At 46.7% G+C, this 20,557-nt stretch overlaps 1 protein-coding gene across 2 annotated transcripts in view; it reads right to left on the reverse strand.

Annotated features, from left to right (window-relative positions):
* mtTFB2 (mitochondrial transcription factor B2) overlaps window positions 1-20,557 on the reverse strand; it is a 190,736-nt gene that overhangs the window by 142,640 nt on the left and 27,539 nt on the right. For both annotated transcript variants that reach the window (XM_050182377.3, XM_050182376.3), the window contains exon 3: window positions 15,112-15,278. In XM_050182377.3, coding sequence (XP_050038334.1) covers window positions 15,112-15,278 — 167 coding nt within the window. The remainder of the gene's footprint in view (window positions 1-15,111; window positions 15,279-20,557) is intronic.

Consider the following 20,557-nt stretch of genomic DNA (forward strand, 5'->3'; position numbering starts at 1 on the left):
GTCCCAGGATAGAATCCTTACTGGGATACGTCCCAGGATAAACTCCTTACTGGGATACATCCCAGGATAAGATCTGTCCCAGGATATTTCCAGGATTCTATTTCGGCCCTGTCACTGATCTTGCTGGTTTAGAGATGGAGTCGGAGCATTTGGCGGCGATAGCCAAAGATTTAAACATGTCGAAGGAAAAGACAATTAAGTTCTTCGAATGTGCTCGACAAGAAAAAGAAAAGGAACACGAACGAGCGCGCATGGAACACGAACGGGCGCGCGAGCAACACGAATGGGCGCACGAGGAAAACGAACGAGCGCGCGAGGGAAACGAATGAGCGCGCAAGCAACACGAACGAACGTGTGAAAAGCAGAAACGAGAAAAAGAAATTTTTGAATTGAAGATAAGGTTAGCAGAGATGGGCACGGGCTCTCGTGAAGGTACGAGTACTCCCGGATCGGCATCATCCGACTCACCTGCTTCCAGGACAAAACAGATTTGCCCTAGGAAATTGATGGCCATTTTCGATGAGCAGAGGGATGACCTAGATGCGTATTTGCATCGGTTCGAAAGAATAGCAATTGGGCAAGGCTGGGAGAGCAGCGAGTGGGCTAACGCCTTGAGTCTATGTTTAGTGGGCAACGCTCTGAGTGTCCTTGGGCGTATGCCAGCCGAAGAGTCCTTAGACTATGACAAAAGGTCAGGAAAACATTATTGCAAAGATTCAGGTTGACAGCAGGAGGGTTCCGAGAGAAGTTCAGGTCTTGTAAACCTGAAGATTCAGTAAATTTGTGTCACTAACTGATCTCGGGGCCGTGCGGCTGTTGGGAGAGATGGAGTCGGGAGACGCAGGCGAGCACAGCAAACAAATTTTACTAACAACAAACCTAAAATATAACACACTCGGAATGTAACTCAAACTTTAACTGACAAAAATAAAACTTCGCAACAGTGTCCTTATCACGACCTACTGGAACTCCAGACCTGCACAGATATCCGGCTTCTATGGGAGCAGCTTGCGCCCACTTTCGTTCAACCGACGGCCGTAGGTGGCACTTTTATAACCTGTTCGTCTGCTACGCGGTGGGCGGCTGTGCGGCGTTGTAATTAGTACGGCAGATGTTGTGTTGTGACGAACTGCTTGTCTATTTGTTGATTTATGCTAACGCAGTGACAGTGATGTCACAAGGCTTTCATCGGTCACTTGGCTCCAAAAGTTGACTACCCGAACCTAAAAGATGTCGGAGCGTGTAGTCCGCTGCTCTCTAAAATAGCGTTAAATTGCCGCTCCTATTGCCTTTTTGAAGCAGATTATTATAAATCACATTGCGTATAGAGTTCGCAACGTACACAACAGTTTCATTGTACACGTTGTAAAATTCGCTTCTGCGCTCTTTAGAAACTTGAAACCACCGCAATGTTTGACGACAGAACGATTACCACTCATTTTAACTCTTAAAAGTTGTCCGTGAATGCGTCGCGAGTTCAAAAAGTGAATTACGCACACAGCTTCACTGCGTACGTACTTTAGCACCACCGTTATGCTGCCGCTGTACCACGCAGAAAAGCTAGCTTTACAGTTTGAAAAGAGTTCCGTGACCCTATTTAAGGCCTGCAGTGCAGCACGTTTTAAAGCACTGGGATCGCTTAATTTTTTTGCAAGCTTTCTACTGAGCTAGACATCCAACGACATTAAAAACAAGATATGCTCACCTTCCCTTGAAACAGAATCGATCAGCCTATTGCACATATCGGGCGGAGGACTTACTCGTGAATACTTTTACTATACTTTTACCAGATCATCTGCCTTTCACTACCGCACACAGCAGTAAATCCTAATGTCATCTACGACATTAGGCTATCTGTGATCAACTAAAAAAAGCTAGATTATCCTATGAATCCTTTTAAACAATTTTCCAGTCTCTTACGGAGGCTAGGAAAGGAAAATTTATGCCGTCGATCTAGCATTGCATCTGCCACCTATGCTCGCTGTTTACACTTCTTGCACCGCTCCTCCTCTTCTAGTTTCTCTATTTAAATGCAAAGCATTCACAAATATGTTTTCTTTTGTATATGTGTGAATTTATTCATTTACCGCCAATACAAGCGTATTGTGCCTGCCGAAGTGGCAAGACAAGCGCTGAACAGATCGCAGAAGCAGACGACAGCGAACAGGTTATAACTAGCGCCACTCTGCTCGTACGTTCTTTCCCTTGCGGCAAAAGGGGGCGAACTAGATCAGGCGTGCTGGAGGAGGGAGATCTGTGCAGGTCTGGAGTTCAGTAGGTCGTGGTCTTTATCTTCGCCAATGTCTTCGCCTACGTGCGTCCTTAGCGCGTTCCGCACGAAAGTCCGGCAACCCTGGCCTATGGCTGCACGCTACCAAAAAAGAACGCTTTTACAAGGTTCCATTGGCGCACGTCACTCCAAGTCCGATGTGCGTCGGCTGTTGATTCCAGTCGGTGCTCCCGCCGACTCCGCAAGTTTTGCTTCCTAGGTATCGGCTGGCCAGCTCCTCCGTCTCGGATGCCGGCGCCCCGACTGGCTAGGCCTAACACTGGGCTCCGCCGCTACCTCTCCGTGTGCCGACGAGAAGCCCCGGGGGCTATCGTCCGTGCTGTTCTGCCGAAGAAGGGGGACCCGATTCCTGGAGTGCCCGGCACTGACGTGGGAGGCTGCAGCAGGTCCAGGGAGCTCTCGCTTGAACGTCGCCGAGGTCGACGGCTACACCCTGGGTTGCCAGCGCCACGGGCCCGTCCGAACTTCCAGGACTCCCGTCGCCAGTGCGAAGCTGGCGCTCCAACCTCCTTGGCCCAGAGCCACGTCGATAATGCCACCTTGGCGCAGCTTCTCCTCCGATCACACCACGGGTCACGCGCCTCGAGGGCTCGTGCCGTTCAGACCGGTCGGCGCACATTGTCTTTTCTTTTTTGTGCCCCATGCCTCTTACATATGACAGTCGCAGTGCCAGAGCATTGCCGAGATCGTTGCGAAGTCGGTCGCTAGTGAAGCCGCTGAATGCAATGATGGTGATGAGCCACAAGATTCCGGGGAGTTGGTAGATGCAAGCTTTGGAGAAGCCGTCATGGCTCTGGACCTCTTTCACAGGTATATCGTCACACCCCAAAGCAATGCTGACAGCAATGCAGCTTTTTGGGCTATTGAGAAATGCATTGTGCTTTCCAGCGAGCGAAAAAAAATGGCAATCCTCAATTTTTGATTTTTTAAAGTCCTAAGCTCATTTTACGGAAATAAATTGTTTCAACTCAAAGCTGGATCACCATTGCGTGGATTGCATGGATCATCGATTTTCTCTCATCTAGAATACAGTTGACATCAGTTAACAATTCCAACTCATGTTATGCTGATGTTACGTCTGGCGTTCCACAAGGCAGCGTACTTAGACCTTTACTCTTTCTAATTTATATTAATGATTTACCCAGTTGCGTGTCATCCAAAATCAGACTATTTGCTGACGATCGTTTAGTTTATCGATGTGTAACAAGTAACACTGATTGCCATTTACTACAAACTGACGTGGACGGAATAAGTGCATGGTGTTCTGATTGGTTAATGCCATTAAATATTTCCAAAACTAAACTGATGTCTTTCACCAATAGGCCACGAATTCCAACCACTTACTCCCTTAATAACAACGCTGTGGAACTCGCAACTACTTACAAGTACCTTGGCATCAATCTTCAGTCCAACTTATCGTGGAATAATCATATTAATCTTACCCTTGCCTCTTCAAACCGAACTCTCGGGCTTATTAAACATACCTTAAGAGAAGCCCCAATGCATGTTAAAAAACTAGCATACACAACATTAATCCGTCCTAAACTAGAATACGCGTCTGCCATCTGGGATCCCGAACAAACTTATATCATCAGCAACATCGAAGCCTTGCAGAACCGTGCTGCGCGATTTATATTTTCAGATTATTCGCGTTACACCAGCGTCACCTCGTTAAAAAATAAAGCCAAGTTGGACAACTTAGCACTTCGCCGTAAAATTTCCCGCCTAGCACTTTTCCATAAGCTTTATCACCATCCATCACTTCACAATGATTTCTTTCAGTCACCACCAGTTATTTTTCCACGCCACGACCATCCATACAAAGTCAAACACATTAACTGCCAGTCATCCCATTATCATATTCGTTCTTACCACGTACAATAACTGAATGGAACGCCTTACCATCAGTCATTGCCACGGAACCAGAGTTGACTAAGTTTCAACCTTTAATTCGCTCACGCCTTACCGACTAATCTTATTATTTTTGGGGGCTTTTACTGTGTTTTTGATGTTCGTTGGGGTTTTTCATTGCATTTGATTTATGTCCTCCTAATATGTACTAATGCTTTCTCTGTAATAATTGTGACCTAATAATCTTGTATATTACCTATGTTTCACTGTATTATTACTTCTGTTACATTCTCTTGTTTTTAGTATGTACAAACTATTACCAGTGCCTGTGATCGCCCCCCCCCCCCCCCCCATGTAGTACCCTCATAATGAGGGCCTTTGGGGGTATGTTGAATAAATAAATAAATAAATAAAGCTGTACTGTTTTCATTCATTTTCAGAGCTTTCCTCACTGTTGTGATTTTCCAGCTGTTACATCTTTTTTTCCCAGTCTTGTGAAAAACGTATGAATGGGGTTCCAATGCACATGGGTAATGCTGGAAAGATTGATGTGCGATGAATGCGGATGCCCTATTGTGAACAGCTTCCAACACGCACATATGATAATCTTGGTGTGTGGATGGAGAAAATTGTAGTTTCGGATGAACAAAGGTTAGGTAGGATAATTTCCTTACATTAGAAGGTGAGTTAGGCAAGCTTCTACATAGGTAATTTAAAAGGCCCCTCACCAGGTCTGGCCATTTGAGCTGAGAAGCGCAGAGCAAACAATGAGAGCTAACAATCATGTTCGCAAAGTATTACATTGCTACACGCCACGGAAAGGTCTGAAATTTCAATCGGAAGGCCGTTTTCACTTCCTCTCGCGGCAACCGCGCTCCAAGCTGGACAATGACGTACTCATGTCCCTGCACCTACGTACTCGTGTCTGCAGTGTGAGGTCAATCATCGAGACACATGATTTCGAGAATTATTCAAGGCAACATCTGTTTGTGTAATCTGTTGCTCGAATTGATGTATTGAAATTTAGAGGATCAATAAAGCACAGACGGAATATCTGCTAGTGTCTTGTTTTACTTCACACCAAAGAGAGAGATGCATTTCCGTTTCGTCTGCATGTTCCCATGGTCATGCAGTCTTGTACGCAGGTACCAAAACTATGCCATTTTCCACCACATCCCAGCGCACGATCATGCTCTGAGATCCGCTTGTCTGCCTCAGTATTCGTGTAGCAATGAATTATACCGGTAGTCATGTGTCCTTGTGCACAGCATACAAAACCGTGCGCTGCACAAAACGAGAGTCACAACAAGGTCATAGGTTTTTGAAACTCCTAAATGACCAGAGGCGGGAATATCGTGCAACTGCACGAGGACGGTCTGGCACAAGTGCCTAGGAAGGACAAGAAACAGTTCAGGTTCATCAGGGTGCATGTTCTAACAACATAAGATACCGTCTTGGAGCACGAACATTTGTAGAGAAGGGTTAGCTGTCGAAGCAGCTTACACATTGTTATGCGTGGAAAGACAGACGAAAGAGGCTATTTACAGGCTATTTCCACTGGAGCCACACAGCCAGGCCGACACTCGCTCGCGCCAAGAGCACATGCAAACTTCGTCATTCTCGCGGCAGCTTGTCTCTTGAGCATCTCTCTATGATATCGTAATACTACTCCCCTGCACCAAAGCGCCGTCACGGTGTTGCTAAATATGCAAGGCGCGTGGAGAGTTGCAGGGCTTGAGTCAGGGGACGTGGACAATGTCACTGGTTGTCACAGTGAAGGACTTTGTGGGCATGGCTAGAACGATTTCATAGGTGACATCGGTCACTTGGCGGAGCACGCGATATGGGCCCGTGTAACAGCAAAGGCCAAAGGTTTTTCACAAAGGCCAACTTTACGCAATGGTGACCAAAGCAACACGAGGGTGCTGGGCACAAAATGGACATCACGGTGACGGAGGATGTAGCATTGCTTTTGTTTGTCTTGAGACACTTGTAGATGAGCACGCACAAGTTGGCGAGCATGGTCAGCACGGGCGATTGCATCACGGGCATTATCGCTAGTTGAAGGTGTGGTGGATGGAAGCACAGTGTCTAGTGGTAGCGTCAGTTCTCAGCCATGCAAGAGGTAAAACGGGGACAAGCCAGCAATTTCGAAACGGGAAGAGTTGTACGCAAAGGTAATGTAAGGTAGAGCCAGGTTCGTCACGGTGAACATCTGAAACGTATGTCGATAGCATGTGCGAAAGGGTGTGGTTCAAATGCTCAGTGAGACCGTTCGTTTGAGGGTGGTAGGAGGTGGTAAATTTATGCCGTATTGAGCAGGCACGCATGATGTCGTCAATGAATTTGGCCAAAAACATACGGCCACGGTCTGTTAGCAATAGACCATGCACCAAAATGATATCATGTAGAAGGAAGTCCGCAACATCAGTTGCTCAACTGGTCGGCAGAGCGCGGGTTACGGCGTAGCGAGTCGTGTAGTCAGCCGCGACTGCAACCCACTTGTTTCCTGATGTAGATTCAGGAAATGGGCCGAGAAGGTCTAAGCCAACACGATGGAAGGGCTCGGCAGGAATGTCGAGCGGCTGCAGGTAACCAGAGGGGAGCTGGGAAGGCTTCTTGCGTCGTTGGCAAAGTTCACAAGCGGCGACGTAACGTCGTACGGAACGGGCAAGGCCTGGCCAGAAAAAACGGTGACGTACACGGTAATAGGTTTGAGATACGGCGAGGTGTCCTGCCGTTGGTGCGTCGTGAAGCTCTTCTCGAACGGTTGAGCGGAGGTGTTCAGGTATGACAAGTAGGAACTCAGAGCCGTCCGGATGAAGGTTACGATGGTACAGAGTACCGTCGCGGAGGACGAAGAGGCGTAGAGTGTCATCGGCTGGAGAGTGTTCAAAACAGTCAATGAGTGCTCTGATGCAGGCGTCACAACGTTGCTCGTCGGCAAAATGAAGCAGCTGTGATACAGAGAATACGCAAGCAGCACTGGTAATATTGGAGGAGTCAGGGTCGTCAACAGGGTAACGCGACAAGCAGTCAGCGTCTTGGTGTAGGTGGCCAGACTTGTAGACCACGGGATATGAAAATTCTTGTAGCCTCAAAGCCCATCGACCAAGCCGGCCTGTAGGATCAATTAGCGATGAGAGCCAGCAGAGAGCATGACGGTCAGTGACTACGGAAAAAGGGCGACAGTAAAGGTAAGGACGGAACTTGGCAACCACCCAGACAACAGCAAGGCATTCTCATTTCGTAATGCAATAGTTGCACTCCGATGGTGCTCGCTTAAGCAATAACGCGATCCTGGCCACGCTGACGCTGGGCTAAGACGGCACCTACGCCATGACCGCTGGCATCTATACACAATTCTGTAGGAGCATCAGGGTCGAAGTGGGCGAGAATGGGTGGTGAGGTTAGAAGAGTGACGAGACGAGAGAAGGCGGCGGCTTCTGAAGTGCCCCACGAGAATTGTACGCCTTGCTTCAAACAATTACTGAAGGGTCTAGCAATTGTCCCAAAATCTAGTACAAAACGACGAAAGTACAAGCATAGTCCTACAAAACTTCGGACGTCTGCGGCTGTCTTCTGAACCGGAAAGTCTCGGACAGCGCGAGTTTTGTTGGGATCAGGCTGTACTCTTGAAGCATCAATGAGGTGGCCCACAACAGTAATTTGGCGGCGGCCAAAACGACATTTGGATGAGTTAAGTTGCAGTTTCGCCTTTCGAAATACATGAAGTATAGTTGTTAGACGCTCAAGGTGAGTGTTGAACGTTGGCGAGAGGACGATGACGTCATCGAGGTAGCAGAGACATGTGGGCCATTTGAAACCTCGGAGCAAGGAGTCCATCATACGCTCAAAGGTGGCAGGGGCGTTGCATAATCCAAATGGCATTACCTTAAATTGGTGTAGGCCATCAGGTGTGATGAACACGTTTTTTTTTTCTCTGTCCATATCGTCAACAGCAATCTGCCAGTATCCAGAATGAAGATCAATAGAAGAGAAATAGCTGGAATAGTGGAGGCAGTCAAGGGCATCGTCTATACGTGGGAGCGGGTAGACGTCCTTCTTAGTAATGCTGTTCAGATGACGGTAGTCTACACTGAAGCGCCACGTGCCATCCTTCTTCTTAACCAACACTACAGGTGACGCCCAGAGACTAGAAGGCACAATGATGTTTTTATCTAGCATTTTGTTCACTTCACTCTGAATTACTCAGCGTTCCGATGCAGAAACTTGATACGGTTGTCGGGGAATAGGCGTAACATCGCCAGTAAGAATTCGATGCTTGACCATGAGCGTCTGGGCTAAAGGGCGATCATCGAAGTCGAAAATATCTCGGTAGGACAATAATACTTGACAAAGGTCTTCAGCCTGTGCTGAAATGGTTGCGACAGGTCCGTCGCAACCATTCAGAAGGTTCTGCAAGAATCGGCAACTCAAGGCAAAGGGTACTGGCAGAGCAGTCAATAAGAGCAGAATGTGCGGAGAGAAAATTGAGGCCAAGAATTAGGTAGTAGGGGCAATCAGCAATCACGGTAAAGAGGACAAGAGTGTGGCGGCCGGCGATGCTGACACGTGCTGTACACATGCCGACGATAGGCACATTACTGCCATCCACAACGCTGACACGTGCCGAAGCTGGGGTGAGGAGCTTTTTCAATCGTCGTCGGAAGGCAGCACTCATAGCAGAAAGATGTGTTCCTGTATCAATGAGTGCAGTGACAGGATAGCTGTCAACGTCAAGAAGGTTTTCGTTCATAGGTAACGTGAGCAGAGGATTTGAGGGCAGGGTCGACAATGCAGCTTCACCTCCAGAAGCTGCAGTGAATAGTTTTCTGGCTGGATCCGGGAAGCAATAGGTGGCGAAGAGAAGCGATGGGGTTGGGGCGAATGAGACTGATGGCGTTGAGGTGAGGGCGTGCAGTTATAGCGAAGGTTCAGAGCAGGAGCATCAGCGGCAGTGGGTTCATGGCAGGTGGCATAGGGAACGAAAGGTCCAAAGGTGCATGAATAAGTGGTGCCGTATGTCGAAGGAGATGGTGGCCATCGGTTGCGGCAGTGACGAGCGACGTGGCCGATGCGACAGCAGTGGAAGCAGATCGGCCTGTCATCAGGGGTATGCCATTCAGACGGGTTGCAGCGAGATGTGGCAGAAAAGGATTGCCAGGGATGAGGAGGGCCGCTAGAGAACTGGGGAATGCTGGGTTGAGACGCTAAACACACGGAGTACAGACCCATGTTCTCAAATTCTTGTCTGACGACGGCCTGAATAATCGCAATCATGGTTGCTGGCGGATTGGGAGGCATCGCAAAGAAAGCTGGCGAATAGGCGGCCTCGAGCTTGCGACGAACAATACGGGTTACGTCGTCACAGTTGGTGGTCTGACGCAGTTGACCCTCACATGTCAACATAGCAGCAGTGTTGGGTGGCTGCGTGATGTGGTCTGTGATACGGCGACTCTGAGCTTGTTTAAGGCGACGGCATTCTTTTATGATGACATCGATAGTCGAGACGTTGCCGAAAACAAGTAAATTGAAAGCGTCATCGGCGATGCCTTTTAGCACATGTGCCACTTTATCTGCTTCAGGCATAGCATCGTCAGCTTTGCTGCATAGAGCTAAGATGTCGAGGATGTATGAAATGTACGGCTCTGTAGATGTCTGAACACGAGAAGCATGAGCCTTTCTCGTGGCAACCTTGCACCCAATGGGGTCGCCGAACAGTTCCCGTAGCTTTTCTTTGAAACTGTCCCAAGTGGTTATCTCGACATCATGCATTTGGTGCCACACGTGTGAGGTGCCACCGAGATAAAAGATGACATTGGCGAGCATAATCGGTGGGTCCCCACTGTTATTAGCACTGACGTGTTCATAGAGCTTGAGCCATTCGTCAACGTCAGAGAACACACCAGGGTCGCGATGTTGGGCCACCGTGACGATTGAAGCAGTCGAATAACCCAAAGCCGTTGCAGAGGCGGTCTTGTCACCGGGAGGCATGGTGACAAGCTCCATGTACCGGCCACTTCGGAGTTCCGTGGCGAGGACAAAGATCGCTAACCTCCACCAGAATGTTATGTGTGGAAAGACACAGACGAAAGAGGCTATTTACAGGCTACTTACACTGGAGCCAGACAGCCAGGCCGACACTTGCTCGCACCAAGGGCACAGACCCACTTCATTGTCATTCTCGTGGTGGCTCGTCTCTTGAGCATCTCTCGATGATATCGTGATACTATTTTTACTCATCGTGTACACAAACTACACAGCTGGTTATGCAAAATTTTAAGCAGCACGAAAAAGACAGGACGTGAACTGAAACATAGACGCACACAGAAAGCGCAGACTTCCAACTGGTTCTATTTCGTGAAGGCAGGGAATTTAAAAGGTACTTCAAGATAGCAAAACAAGGAGCAGTCGCAAAGAAATCGTGCGTGAGGCATCAGCGAAAATAGCAATGCCATATTTGCATTAAGAGTGCAGAAGAGTCTTAATTTGCCGATCGGGCTTGCATCGCCAGTGTTTATGTGATGCTTCACAATGGATGTCTGGCCCAGTGGTCGGCCATTGAGATCAAATATGTCCCAGTATGATGCAAGAAGGCAACGGCTCGCGTTCCTGTGGGGAGCCAGAAGGTCAGAGGCGATCATTTTTGTCACGCTTTCTAACACAGTTGCATGATCTGAATTGGGACTGGTAGGTGACAGTGCATTAGAAGTCAAAGCGGAAATATTACAGTGGCAGGGTGGTGCAATGGTTGCAAGAGGTATACCCTGAGGCAGCACTTGAGGATATAGGCTGAAATTCACAACTGGGAGACATGCAGTACTTTTCTTTATACAGATGACCGTGTGTGGGAACGTGACATTGTACGAACAGAGAATGTCAGAGTTGAATTGAATGACACGATGTATTCATCATTGGCGAGTGGTAAATTGGGAATGACGTCTATGAATGTCACAGCAAGAAGGGGCAGGCAAATGCATTCAGCAGTGCATAGTCGACTAGGCTTTGGATCAGAATGCTCAACGACATATGGCAGGGCGAGTTGAACAATGCCAGCAGAACAGTCAATAAGGGCTGAACATACAGACAGGAAATCTAGTTCCAAGATTATTTCATGTGGGCACTGTTCCAAAACATAAAACAAAACAGAAGTAAGGCATCCAGCAACAGTAACAATGGCAGTACACATCCCAGTAAAAATCAGAAGTGCACCATCAGCTACGCGGTCTACAGTGATCAGAGCGGGGGTGAAAGCTTTGTTTAGACGAGCACCGAGGATGCAGCTCATAAATGATATGTGGGCGCAGGTGTCAATGAGAGCTATTGCAGGTGTACCGTCCACGTCTATGTTGATGAATTTGGGATGTCCAGGTAGTGTGCAAAAAGGAATATCGGGTTGGGTCGTCATGGCATGCTCACCTCTCGGAGCTGCACTTGTTAGTTTTCCAAGGAGCAGTGGGGATAGGTGGGAAAAGGAAAGCAACGGGGCTGGGGTGACCGGGACTGGCATCGTGATGACAATAGAGAGCGGCTCTGTTATGGAGGCGATAAGGGCGGAGCAGGATCATCTTGAACGTGTGTCGGCATGCGAGAACTGTCAGCTGGACATCGAAAAGTTGAGTATGCATGGCGAGGTTGTGAATTCCACAGAGTGCGGCAATGGCAGGAAATATCGGCAACTCGTCCACAGCTGAAGCAGATAAGCCTATAATCTGAGGTGCACCATGCAGCCGAGTTGGTGTAACGAGAATGAGCATACGAGCGTCGATATGGATCAGGTGACAGGTGGCCGGTAGTCCGGTGTGTTGACTAAACAAAGCGACTGCTGTCTCACGTTGGCTAGTTCTTGCCATACAATGGTTTGGATGAGGGAAAATGTGTGAGAATCGGGCAGGCACGCAGGTGTTAAACAGGTAAGGCAGCTTCAATCTCCCGTCGGACAATATGCACTATATTCTCTGGTGCAAAAGGAACAGGTAGTAGGCGGATGTCCTCGCACGTAGATGTCGAAGGCCTGTTGGAGAGGCATGAAAACTGGTGTGCAATACGACTTTTCGCTTCTTTAAAGCGCCAGCATTCATTCATGACGTCCTGAACTGTGGAGAAGTCTTTGTAAATGAGAAGGGTAAATGCGTTGTCCACTGTACCCGTGAGGATGTGGGCGACCTTATCGGCTTCCAGCTTATTTTCATCGATTTTGCGGCAGAGCGCTATAACTTCTTGAATATATGTAAAGTACGACTCGGTGCAGGTTTGAACCTGGCATGCAAGTGTTTTCTGAGCATCACAACAACGTCCTATTGGCTTGCCAAACAAATCGGTGAGCTTCTGTCTACACACATCCCAAGTCGTGATTTCTTGTTTGTAAATCAAACTTGTGCCGTGCCTGCAAGGTAAAATATTATGTTGGCTTGCATGAGTGCATGGTGTGAGTTGTTTAGTCCGCTTGCCCATTCGTACATTTGCAGCCAGTGTTCGACTTCAGTATTGTCGTCACCAGAAAATATACGCAGGTCACGTGTTTGTATGAGCCCAAGATGGCAGTCGGTGGTAGTCGGTTTGGGCACGGTTGGTGAAGTGCCTGAAGTACTATCATCATTTTGAGTAGGCATGGCAGATGGAGCCAAGGAGCATCCGCTGAGTAGACCCGTCTTGAGTGTTGAAGAACCCACACTCTCCACCAAAATGTTATGGGGAAGAAAAGACGTGTATTTAGAGGGTATATATAGGACGCTTCGGATGTCACTCAGGATAGCTACCAAACCATGCAAACACCACCGAATGTCATCGTCTTCTCTCTCTTCATCTCCATCGCTGACAGCACCTATATATACATATTATTGTGATGGAGGCGAGATGTAGGTGAAGGATATATTTACAAAATATTTACAAAGAAAGCTAGGGCAAGAGAAGATGTCTGATCAGACCCACGTGCAAGCGTCCTCATCGTCGTCTTCACCGCTCTGCCAAAGCTCGCGCTCATCCACGTATCGATCACTATGTAACATCCGCCTTCGGCGGCGGAAGCACCGTCCTGGTGCTTGCTACGAAGGTGAGGAGCTAGAAGGGCAACATGGTATCAGCAGGGAAACGTGATCATCAGTTGGTAGCAAAGGAGGTCGAAGAAGCAGGGTCCAGGGGTATAATCTCGTAACTGATGTCACCGAGTTGATGTAGCACATTGTAGGGCCCGATGTAATGTGGGAGGAGCTTCTCTGATAGGCCAACGCAGTAACACAGCAACCATAGGAGGACCAGAGAACCAGGTGTGAAGTGCACACTTCTGTGTCCACTGTCGTAACGGGACTTTTGGGATTTTTGCAAAGCACAGAGTCGGTCGTGGGCAAGCTGACAAGATGCACAGGCTCAAGCAACAATGTCACTGGCATATGCAGTAGGTGAGTGATGAGCTGACGGAAGGAGAGTATCGAATGGCAATGCACAATGTCAGCCAAACAGTAAATAAAACAGTGAATATCCAGCAGTGTCATGCCATGATGAATTATACGCGAAGGTAACAAATGGTAACGTGCTGTCCCAGTCACAGTGACCAGGTGAAACATACATGGCCAGCATCTCAGCATTCGGTTCAGGTGCTCAGTCAATCCACTCGTCTGTGGATGATAAGCAGTGGTGAGCTTATGTTCAATGGAGCAGACACGAAGGGTGTCATCTGCCACTTGTAAGCCAAAAGCGGTTACAAGAGCACAACGTGAAATGACATGGAGTCCATTCTCGACAAATGCACTCAATCATTCAACATGTACAAAAAAAGAAGAACACCATTTACATTTATCACAATGCAGGCACAACTTTTACTTACACTGTGATTACAATTGTTTTTCAATAATTACCATCGCTAACATTCTGCTATGGCAGAGCGTGTTTTAATCTAGAAAAACGGGACCCATGCCAGAGCCACCCATGTTGGGCGAGCGACAACATTAGGAACAGATGACAGGCGCATCGCCTGCAACTAGCACAACAGCCATTCATTCATCAAAGCGAATGACCTTGTCGACTGCTCCCCGCTAGCAGACGACATTCGGTTTTCAAATGACTGACAGGAACACGACGTGTGCGCATTTTGCGGTCCTGCACGCGCCAACGAATCAGGAGAGGGCCACAGAATGAATGGAAAAGTGAGCTGTTTGCACAATCACACCCCTGCTCGCCTGACTTGCTCGTTCGCTACTGTCAGCATCGATAAGCTGCAGAAGTGTAGTTTACAAGATACCCCTGCAATACGGTCTGTCTTATGTAGGACACACAGGTAGATGTCTAAATGTTATATTACACGAACATAGCAATAAAGTGGGAAAGGGCAAGAAGGGCTTCTTGGAGTCGATTGTGCACAATGTGGCTGTGTTCCGTTCTTTGAAAGGAGCAGTATCCTAGCTAGGCATCCTAATAAAAACACTAGACTTATCATTGAAGCAGCAGCAATCGCTGAGGGTGACTCGGTCAGCAAGCCGTTAATTGCATTAACAGATTACTAATTTCATTAACTTGCTTTCTTGGGATCGCAAATGTGCTCTCGATCATCTTAAGAGGGCAGTTGTGGTTCGTTTGAATTCTGAGTGCTTGCTAATGTTGGCTTCGCGTTTTGGAGAGGGCGCTTTTGTCTTCGTATCTTGGTAACATATGCTTGTAATTTGAAACAAAAATTCATTTGGAAGCCAGCACTTGTCTTCACCATTCTTACTGTCCCCTTGTCTACGTATGCACTGCAAGTCAAGTTTGCAATGGAATACAAACTAGTGGATACTCAAACACTGCTTCAGTCTATTGAAGAACATACACATTGGCCTATGTAGTCTGCTAGGCAAGACTGCAGCGAGCGCACTAGGTGCAGCTGCAACTGTACCTAGTGGCTCAAGCTAGTAGACAATTTGGGTCATATGTGAGATCCTCCAAAGTGGCTAAAGAATAAGGCTACCTTTAGGGTTAGCTCCCCCTTCACCCACCTGGAGCTGTGGCAGGAAGCATTCGCGGTGCTCGAACAGGCGCAGGTGTGATGCCACGCGGTCCCCTTCAATCAGGCGTCGGCTCAGCAAGCCAGGCCCTGCGTTGGCCTCCAACACCAGCGGTGGGCAGCCACCAGGCCAGTGGGCCAGCTGCTCCTCCAGCATCTCTGCATACGAACACACAACCAGGTAAAAAGAAGGGAAAACTGCATCTGTACCAGCAATGCCAGCTAAGCTAGCTGCTAGAGTTTGCCCATGACGCTCATCCAAAATATTTTTCAACTTATAATTTTCAATAAAAAAGGAACAACTGCACCATTGATAATTAGAACCACTGCACTTCGCCAATTATTATTTTTCTGCTTATGGTAAAAAGCCACACCAAAACAATTTTTTTTTTTACATCGGAAGCCAGGTTTGAAAAACTTTTTCTTTGAATAAGCATGTATTAATGAACTTGCCCAACTATTTAAAGTGAAGCAAAATTGTTCATTTTATTTTTGGGCGAGTTATTCTTGTCATAAAATTTGTTAAAAGTACTAGTCATGCCAGCAATGATAAGTAACTAATGAATTGCTGAACTGAGTAAAGCTTTGGCATTTATGTAACTAAGTGGGATTTGTGGGTGCCAAGCAAACACCTTTGGTCTTTGCTTGGCACCCACAAATTTCTACCTTGTAATGGACACGTGATTGAATGGCTTGAAATGGCAGACCTGTTAAGTCTATCTTGATGATGTCGGCATTCTTGCCTAAAGTTTTGATTATCACCTTAGGCACCTTGCGACAATACTAGAGGCCATCAAGTCGTGGGCTGACCTGAAGCCAGAGAGATGCCACTTTGCTTACAAAAACCTTCCATTCCTGGGCCATGTCATCAGCAAGTCTGGAGTCCTTCTTAATCCGCAGAAAACAGCTGCCATTACAAAATTTCTGCAGCCCGTCGACAAGAAGGCAGCTTTTTGGTCTGTCTGCCTACTATAGACACTTTGTCAAGAACTTTTCTCACATCACCACAACTCTGACTCTTCTCACGAAATCCAACATCAAGTTTAAGTTTAAGGGAAACACTCCAAGTAGAGCCATTTGAATAACTAGAACGACGCCTGCAGTCACCACCAGTGCCGATACTAAAATCCCCAACAATGCAAGCAGCATAGGCCTCGGCACTGTCCTAGTCCAGAGAAAACATGCACTTGAAAGGGTCTTATGCTAGCCAGTCGCTGTCAAAAGTCAGTAATACGGAAAATTGGGCTAGTTGGTGGTTAATCATCATACCCCTTGGTGGTGAAGCAGCGCACTGACAAGGACAAGCTGAAGCCGCACAAGAATAGCGACAATATAGCATAGCAGCGTCGTCTATTCACGTGTGTCTTCGCCTTGTCCTTCTCAGTGCGCTACTTTTCCACCAAGGTATGAAGGCTGTCGAAAGTGGAAGCAAATTATTCAACGACAGAAAAGGAATGTCTTGCCATTATCTGGGCTATAACGAAATTTCAGCCTTACCTATATGGCAGGCCATTGCCTTAAGCAACAGTCATGCACTGTGGTGCCTAGTCAACGTAACTCTTTCTATGCCGCAACCCATTAGGCATTGTCAGCCTGCTAACTATGGTTTGAATCGCCGGTTTCAAGACTTTCTGTGCCGCTCACGGACACACTGCGCTATCGGACGTGAAGAGAGAGAACTATTCTTTTGTTTCCTAAGCAGTTCGCTTTTTCCCCCCAGACAGTGATTTTTTAATGCGCTTCGAAGTTTTCGCACTCGTCAAAGTATAAAGCAAAAATGGCTGCCCACTATCGACCACTTGAAATGCCGTTTTCATGACCTTCTGCGCCACTCAGCGACTCTGCACCTAGGAAGTGAAGGAGGAGAACTGTATTTTTTTTTCTAAGCAGTTCGCTTTTTCCCCATTAGGTGTTAATTTTTTAACGCACTCCAAAGTTTGGCGATCGTCAAAGCAGAAAGCAAAAATGGCCGCCACCAGGAGTGGTATGTGTGCTTTGAAAGATTGCAGATCTCTTGATTCCACTATGTCTGCGGTCGATTTTATTGATGGACTGAGCAGCACTGAGTCTGAGGGCGCCAACTTTTTGTCGGACTTTGAATCTGAGACCAACGACGACGCAAGCCAGCAAGGAACATCGACTGCCACAGCCCAGCACGCCATCCTAGTGCTTGCACTTGAATTTTCGTAGTGGAATAACTGTTCAATTCAAAATTTTTATTTTTATTTTCAGATATAGTGCCAATTATATGGCGATACATTTTGTATATTTCATCATTTTTTGTTCATTTTTTTCTTAGTAGCGTATTTACTCGCATAATGATTGCACTCGCGTAATGATCGCACCCCTGAATTTTGTCATCAAAATTCGATTTTCTTCTAATTTTCCGTGTAATGATCGCACCCCAAACTTGCCGCAGTGACATATCGTTTGCCAAGTCTGGCTAATGATGCTCGCGCTTACCATCTGTCGAATGCTATGCGAACGACTCTTCAAGACAAACCAAGCGGTCTGCACGCACCAAACATTCTTAAGCAGATGCACCATTTCATTCCTTTCATCATTTTCCGCACTTCCATGACAAAAGAAAAGCTGCAACCAAAGTTGCCTTTATTATGTGTAGGCTTTATAATGGTTGTGGTCAACAACAACAAAAAAGACACCTTTCGATTCTTCTCGTCTGCACTCGTGGGCACGCAACAAACCGCGAGCGGCAACCATAGCAGCCACATTTACACTAATACGTTAGAAGTGTACCCTATTCGTACGCCGACGCTTGTGACACAGCTAAGGTATTCGCCCACCCTTAGTGGAAACATGCCGCATTAGGATAGTAGTGAAGACAAATGCTGCAGTTTTCGCAGCATGCCTGCCATGTGTTTCTGTCAATGGCAGCTAAGCGCACCCATCTGTTCCTGTCCCCTCAAAGTGGACATGACTACGTTATTGCCGCAAACTTGCCAATATTAACGATATAATTCATTACTTATACGAAAGAAACTGTTTCAATGCACGTAATGTACTCATGAGAAGAACAACCGCGTTCGGTGCGTTCAGCTTGCTTCGCCAGCCACCATTTTTGTTTTGCTGTCCCGCACTACATACAGCGGCAGCCGCCTATTTGTTGACTGTTGTCATTCTGCAGAAAACACGGGATGAAAAAAACTTTGTTTTTTTCATCCCGCGCAATGATTCGTGCAATGATCGCACCCTTGAATTTGTGTCAATCTTTTTGTCAAAAAATTGTGATCATTATGAGAGTAATTACGGTAGACACAAGCTTGTTTTTACAAACACCATTCAATTTTATCCCACAATCTTAATTTTGGCAATTTATATCTTTTTTATGGCATACATCTAGTTAAGAAACTTTTATGCATGAAAAGTGCATTCATTTGCCTTTTGTTTATGTGTCCCATAAGATATTGAGGGCAGTAATTAAAAAAAAAAAAGTCTGGCAAAACCTACAAAAAACACTTATTTTCCCCATAGTAGGGAAAGAGTAAAAGGACCCTTCAGGACACCTAGCTTGGTGGAACTTCCAACTACAAGAATACTACATCACCATGATGTACAAGTTCAGACAAAGACATTCTGATGTACACTGCCTCACCCGTGCATCTATTGACCCACCGCCGTAGGACGACCAGGAGAGCGACTCCTTCTTAGGGACAATAAGCAAGTGCCAACGGCTTTACCGAACAGTGGTGAACAGACCCGGAGCTAAGAAGCCTTGTTGAGTTCTTAGAAGAGAAGACTGACTTTGTCCCAAGGATATTTAAGCACAGATTGCCTTCATTTTCATTGCAAAATGACGTCTTTTTATTTATTTCGTGTACCCTCAGGGCCAGGGGCATTAAAGAGGGGACTGGTTACATCAAATACAGAAAAAAAGTACAGTGGAGCAAAATGGTTAATAGTACAGAAATAGATGGCTCTTGGTTATATACAATGTTATCTTAGTGTTCCTGGAGTGCTGGTCAATAAAATGAAATACGGTGCATTCACTGCAGTAATACAGTGTTCTGGTAAAAACAGTGATAAAAAACAGTGATACAATTGGTAGCACAATAGCACGAATTAAATGTTCCTGTTTATACAATGTTATCTAATACTGCCATGAAGTGCTGATGGTCAACAAGAGTAGCGGCTGAGGCAGGTAGGCGATTCCACTCAGCAGATGTACGCGGAAGGAATGAATGAGACATGACATTGGTTTGGCATAATGAAATTCCAACTTTGTTATTGTGATCTAACCTTGATGAAATGTAGTGAGGAGGGGAGATAAGTTCATCGCGAAGTGAAGGATGGTGAAGTATCTTATGAAAAAGTGAAAGTCTAAGGCCTTTACGGCGAGAGGCTAAAGATGGCAAATCAAGGTTTAATTTCATTACAGAAGTGCTGGCAGTTCGGTTATAATTAGAAAAAAATCAAACGAGCAGAGTTATTTTGTACCATTTCTAATGAGTGAATTAGGTTTTTCTGAAAGGGATCCCAAACTGCTCCGGAGTACTCAAGCTTTGAGCGAACTAGTGACTTGTAAAGCATTAATTTTAGGGAAAACGGTACCTTAGTGAAATTGCGTTTTGGGTATCCCAGCATGCGGTTAGCGTTTTTAATTACGTAAGAACCGTGCATGGACGTCACACTCTGGAGTTTTGCGAGACGCGTAGTGCCACCTGCCGGTGCGAAGAGGCAGTAATTGAGTAGTGCGATGCCCGACTCTCTTGCTAAGTTGCCTATGCAGCTAGCGACTGCGAAACAACGATTTAACTAGATTTTGGTTCATATTGCGAGTGTTTTGTACATTTAACACCCAGACAGAGAGCTATGGATTTCTAAGATAGTCGGACGGGCCGCGCTTGCTGGCTCACTCTTCAGACTGATGGCGGAAACGACGGCAACCAGGATAGCTCCGCGCACTACGAAGAAATGCCGCAATCGACGCTACTGTTGTGTTGTAAATTGCCATGAACGTGAAGGACGGAATAACAGCGTTCAGTTTTGCCGATTTCCATCGCCATCGTATGAAGGGGAAAGGCGAGAGCGCTGGATACGGGCCGTTCAGCCTGTTGGGTAATCGGATTACTTGCATGAGAAAGTGCGACAATTTTGTTCTTCTGTAATTGTGTTGCATAGCCCTGACGGAGGACCGTGGTAACCAAGCAAAAACTCAAGACTCTGCAGCCGCCACTTCGCTGGTAACAGAAAAAACAACGTTGCGAACCATCCTGCTCAAGTGCTATCGATATCTCAACAAGTGGAATGGAGAGATTTGGCAGGTCAGTTTAACCAAACATTTTGGTTCGTTTATGAATTCAAAATCCTGTTTTAGAGCATCGTTGTATCGCGAGCTCATTTCTACTTTCGGTATTTTGTATGTTCTGCGCCGATACAACAAGCACGCTTCGCAATGGGCTGAGCCTGTTCAACTGCGT

The sequence above is a fragment of the Dermacentor andersoni genome, chromosome 7 (assembly GCF_023375885.2).
Source record: "Dermacentor andersoni chromosome 7, qqDerAnde1_hic_scaffold, whole genome shotgun sequence".
Classification (NCBI taxonomy): Eukaryota; Metazoa; Arthropoda; class Arachnida; order Ixodida; family Ixodidae; genus Dermacentor; species Dermacentor andersoni.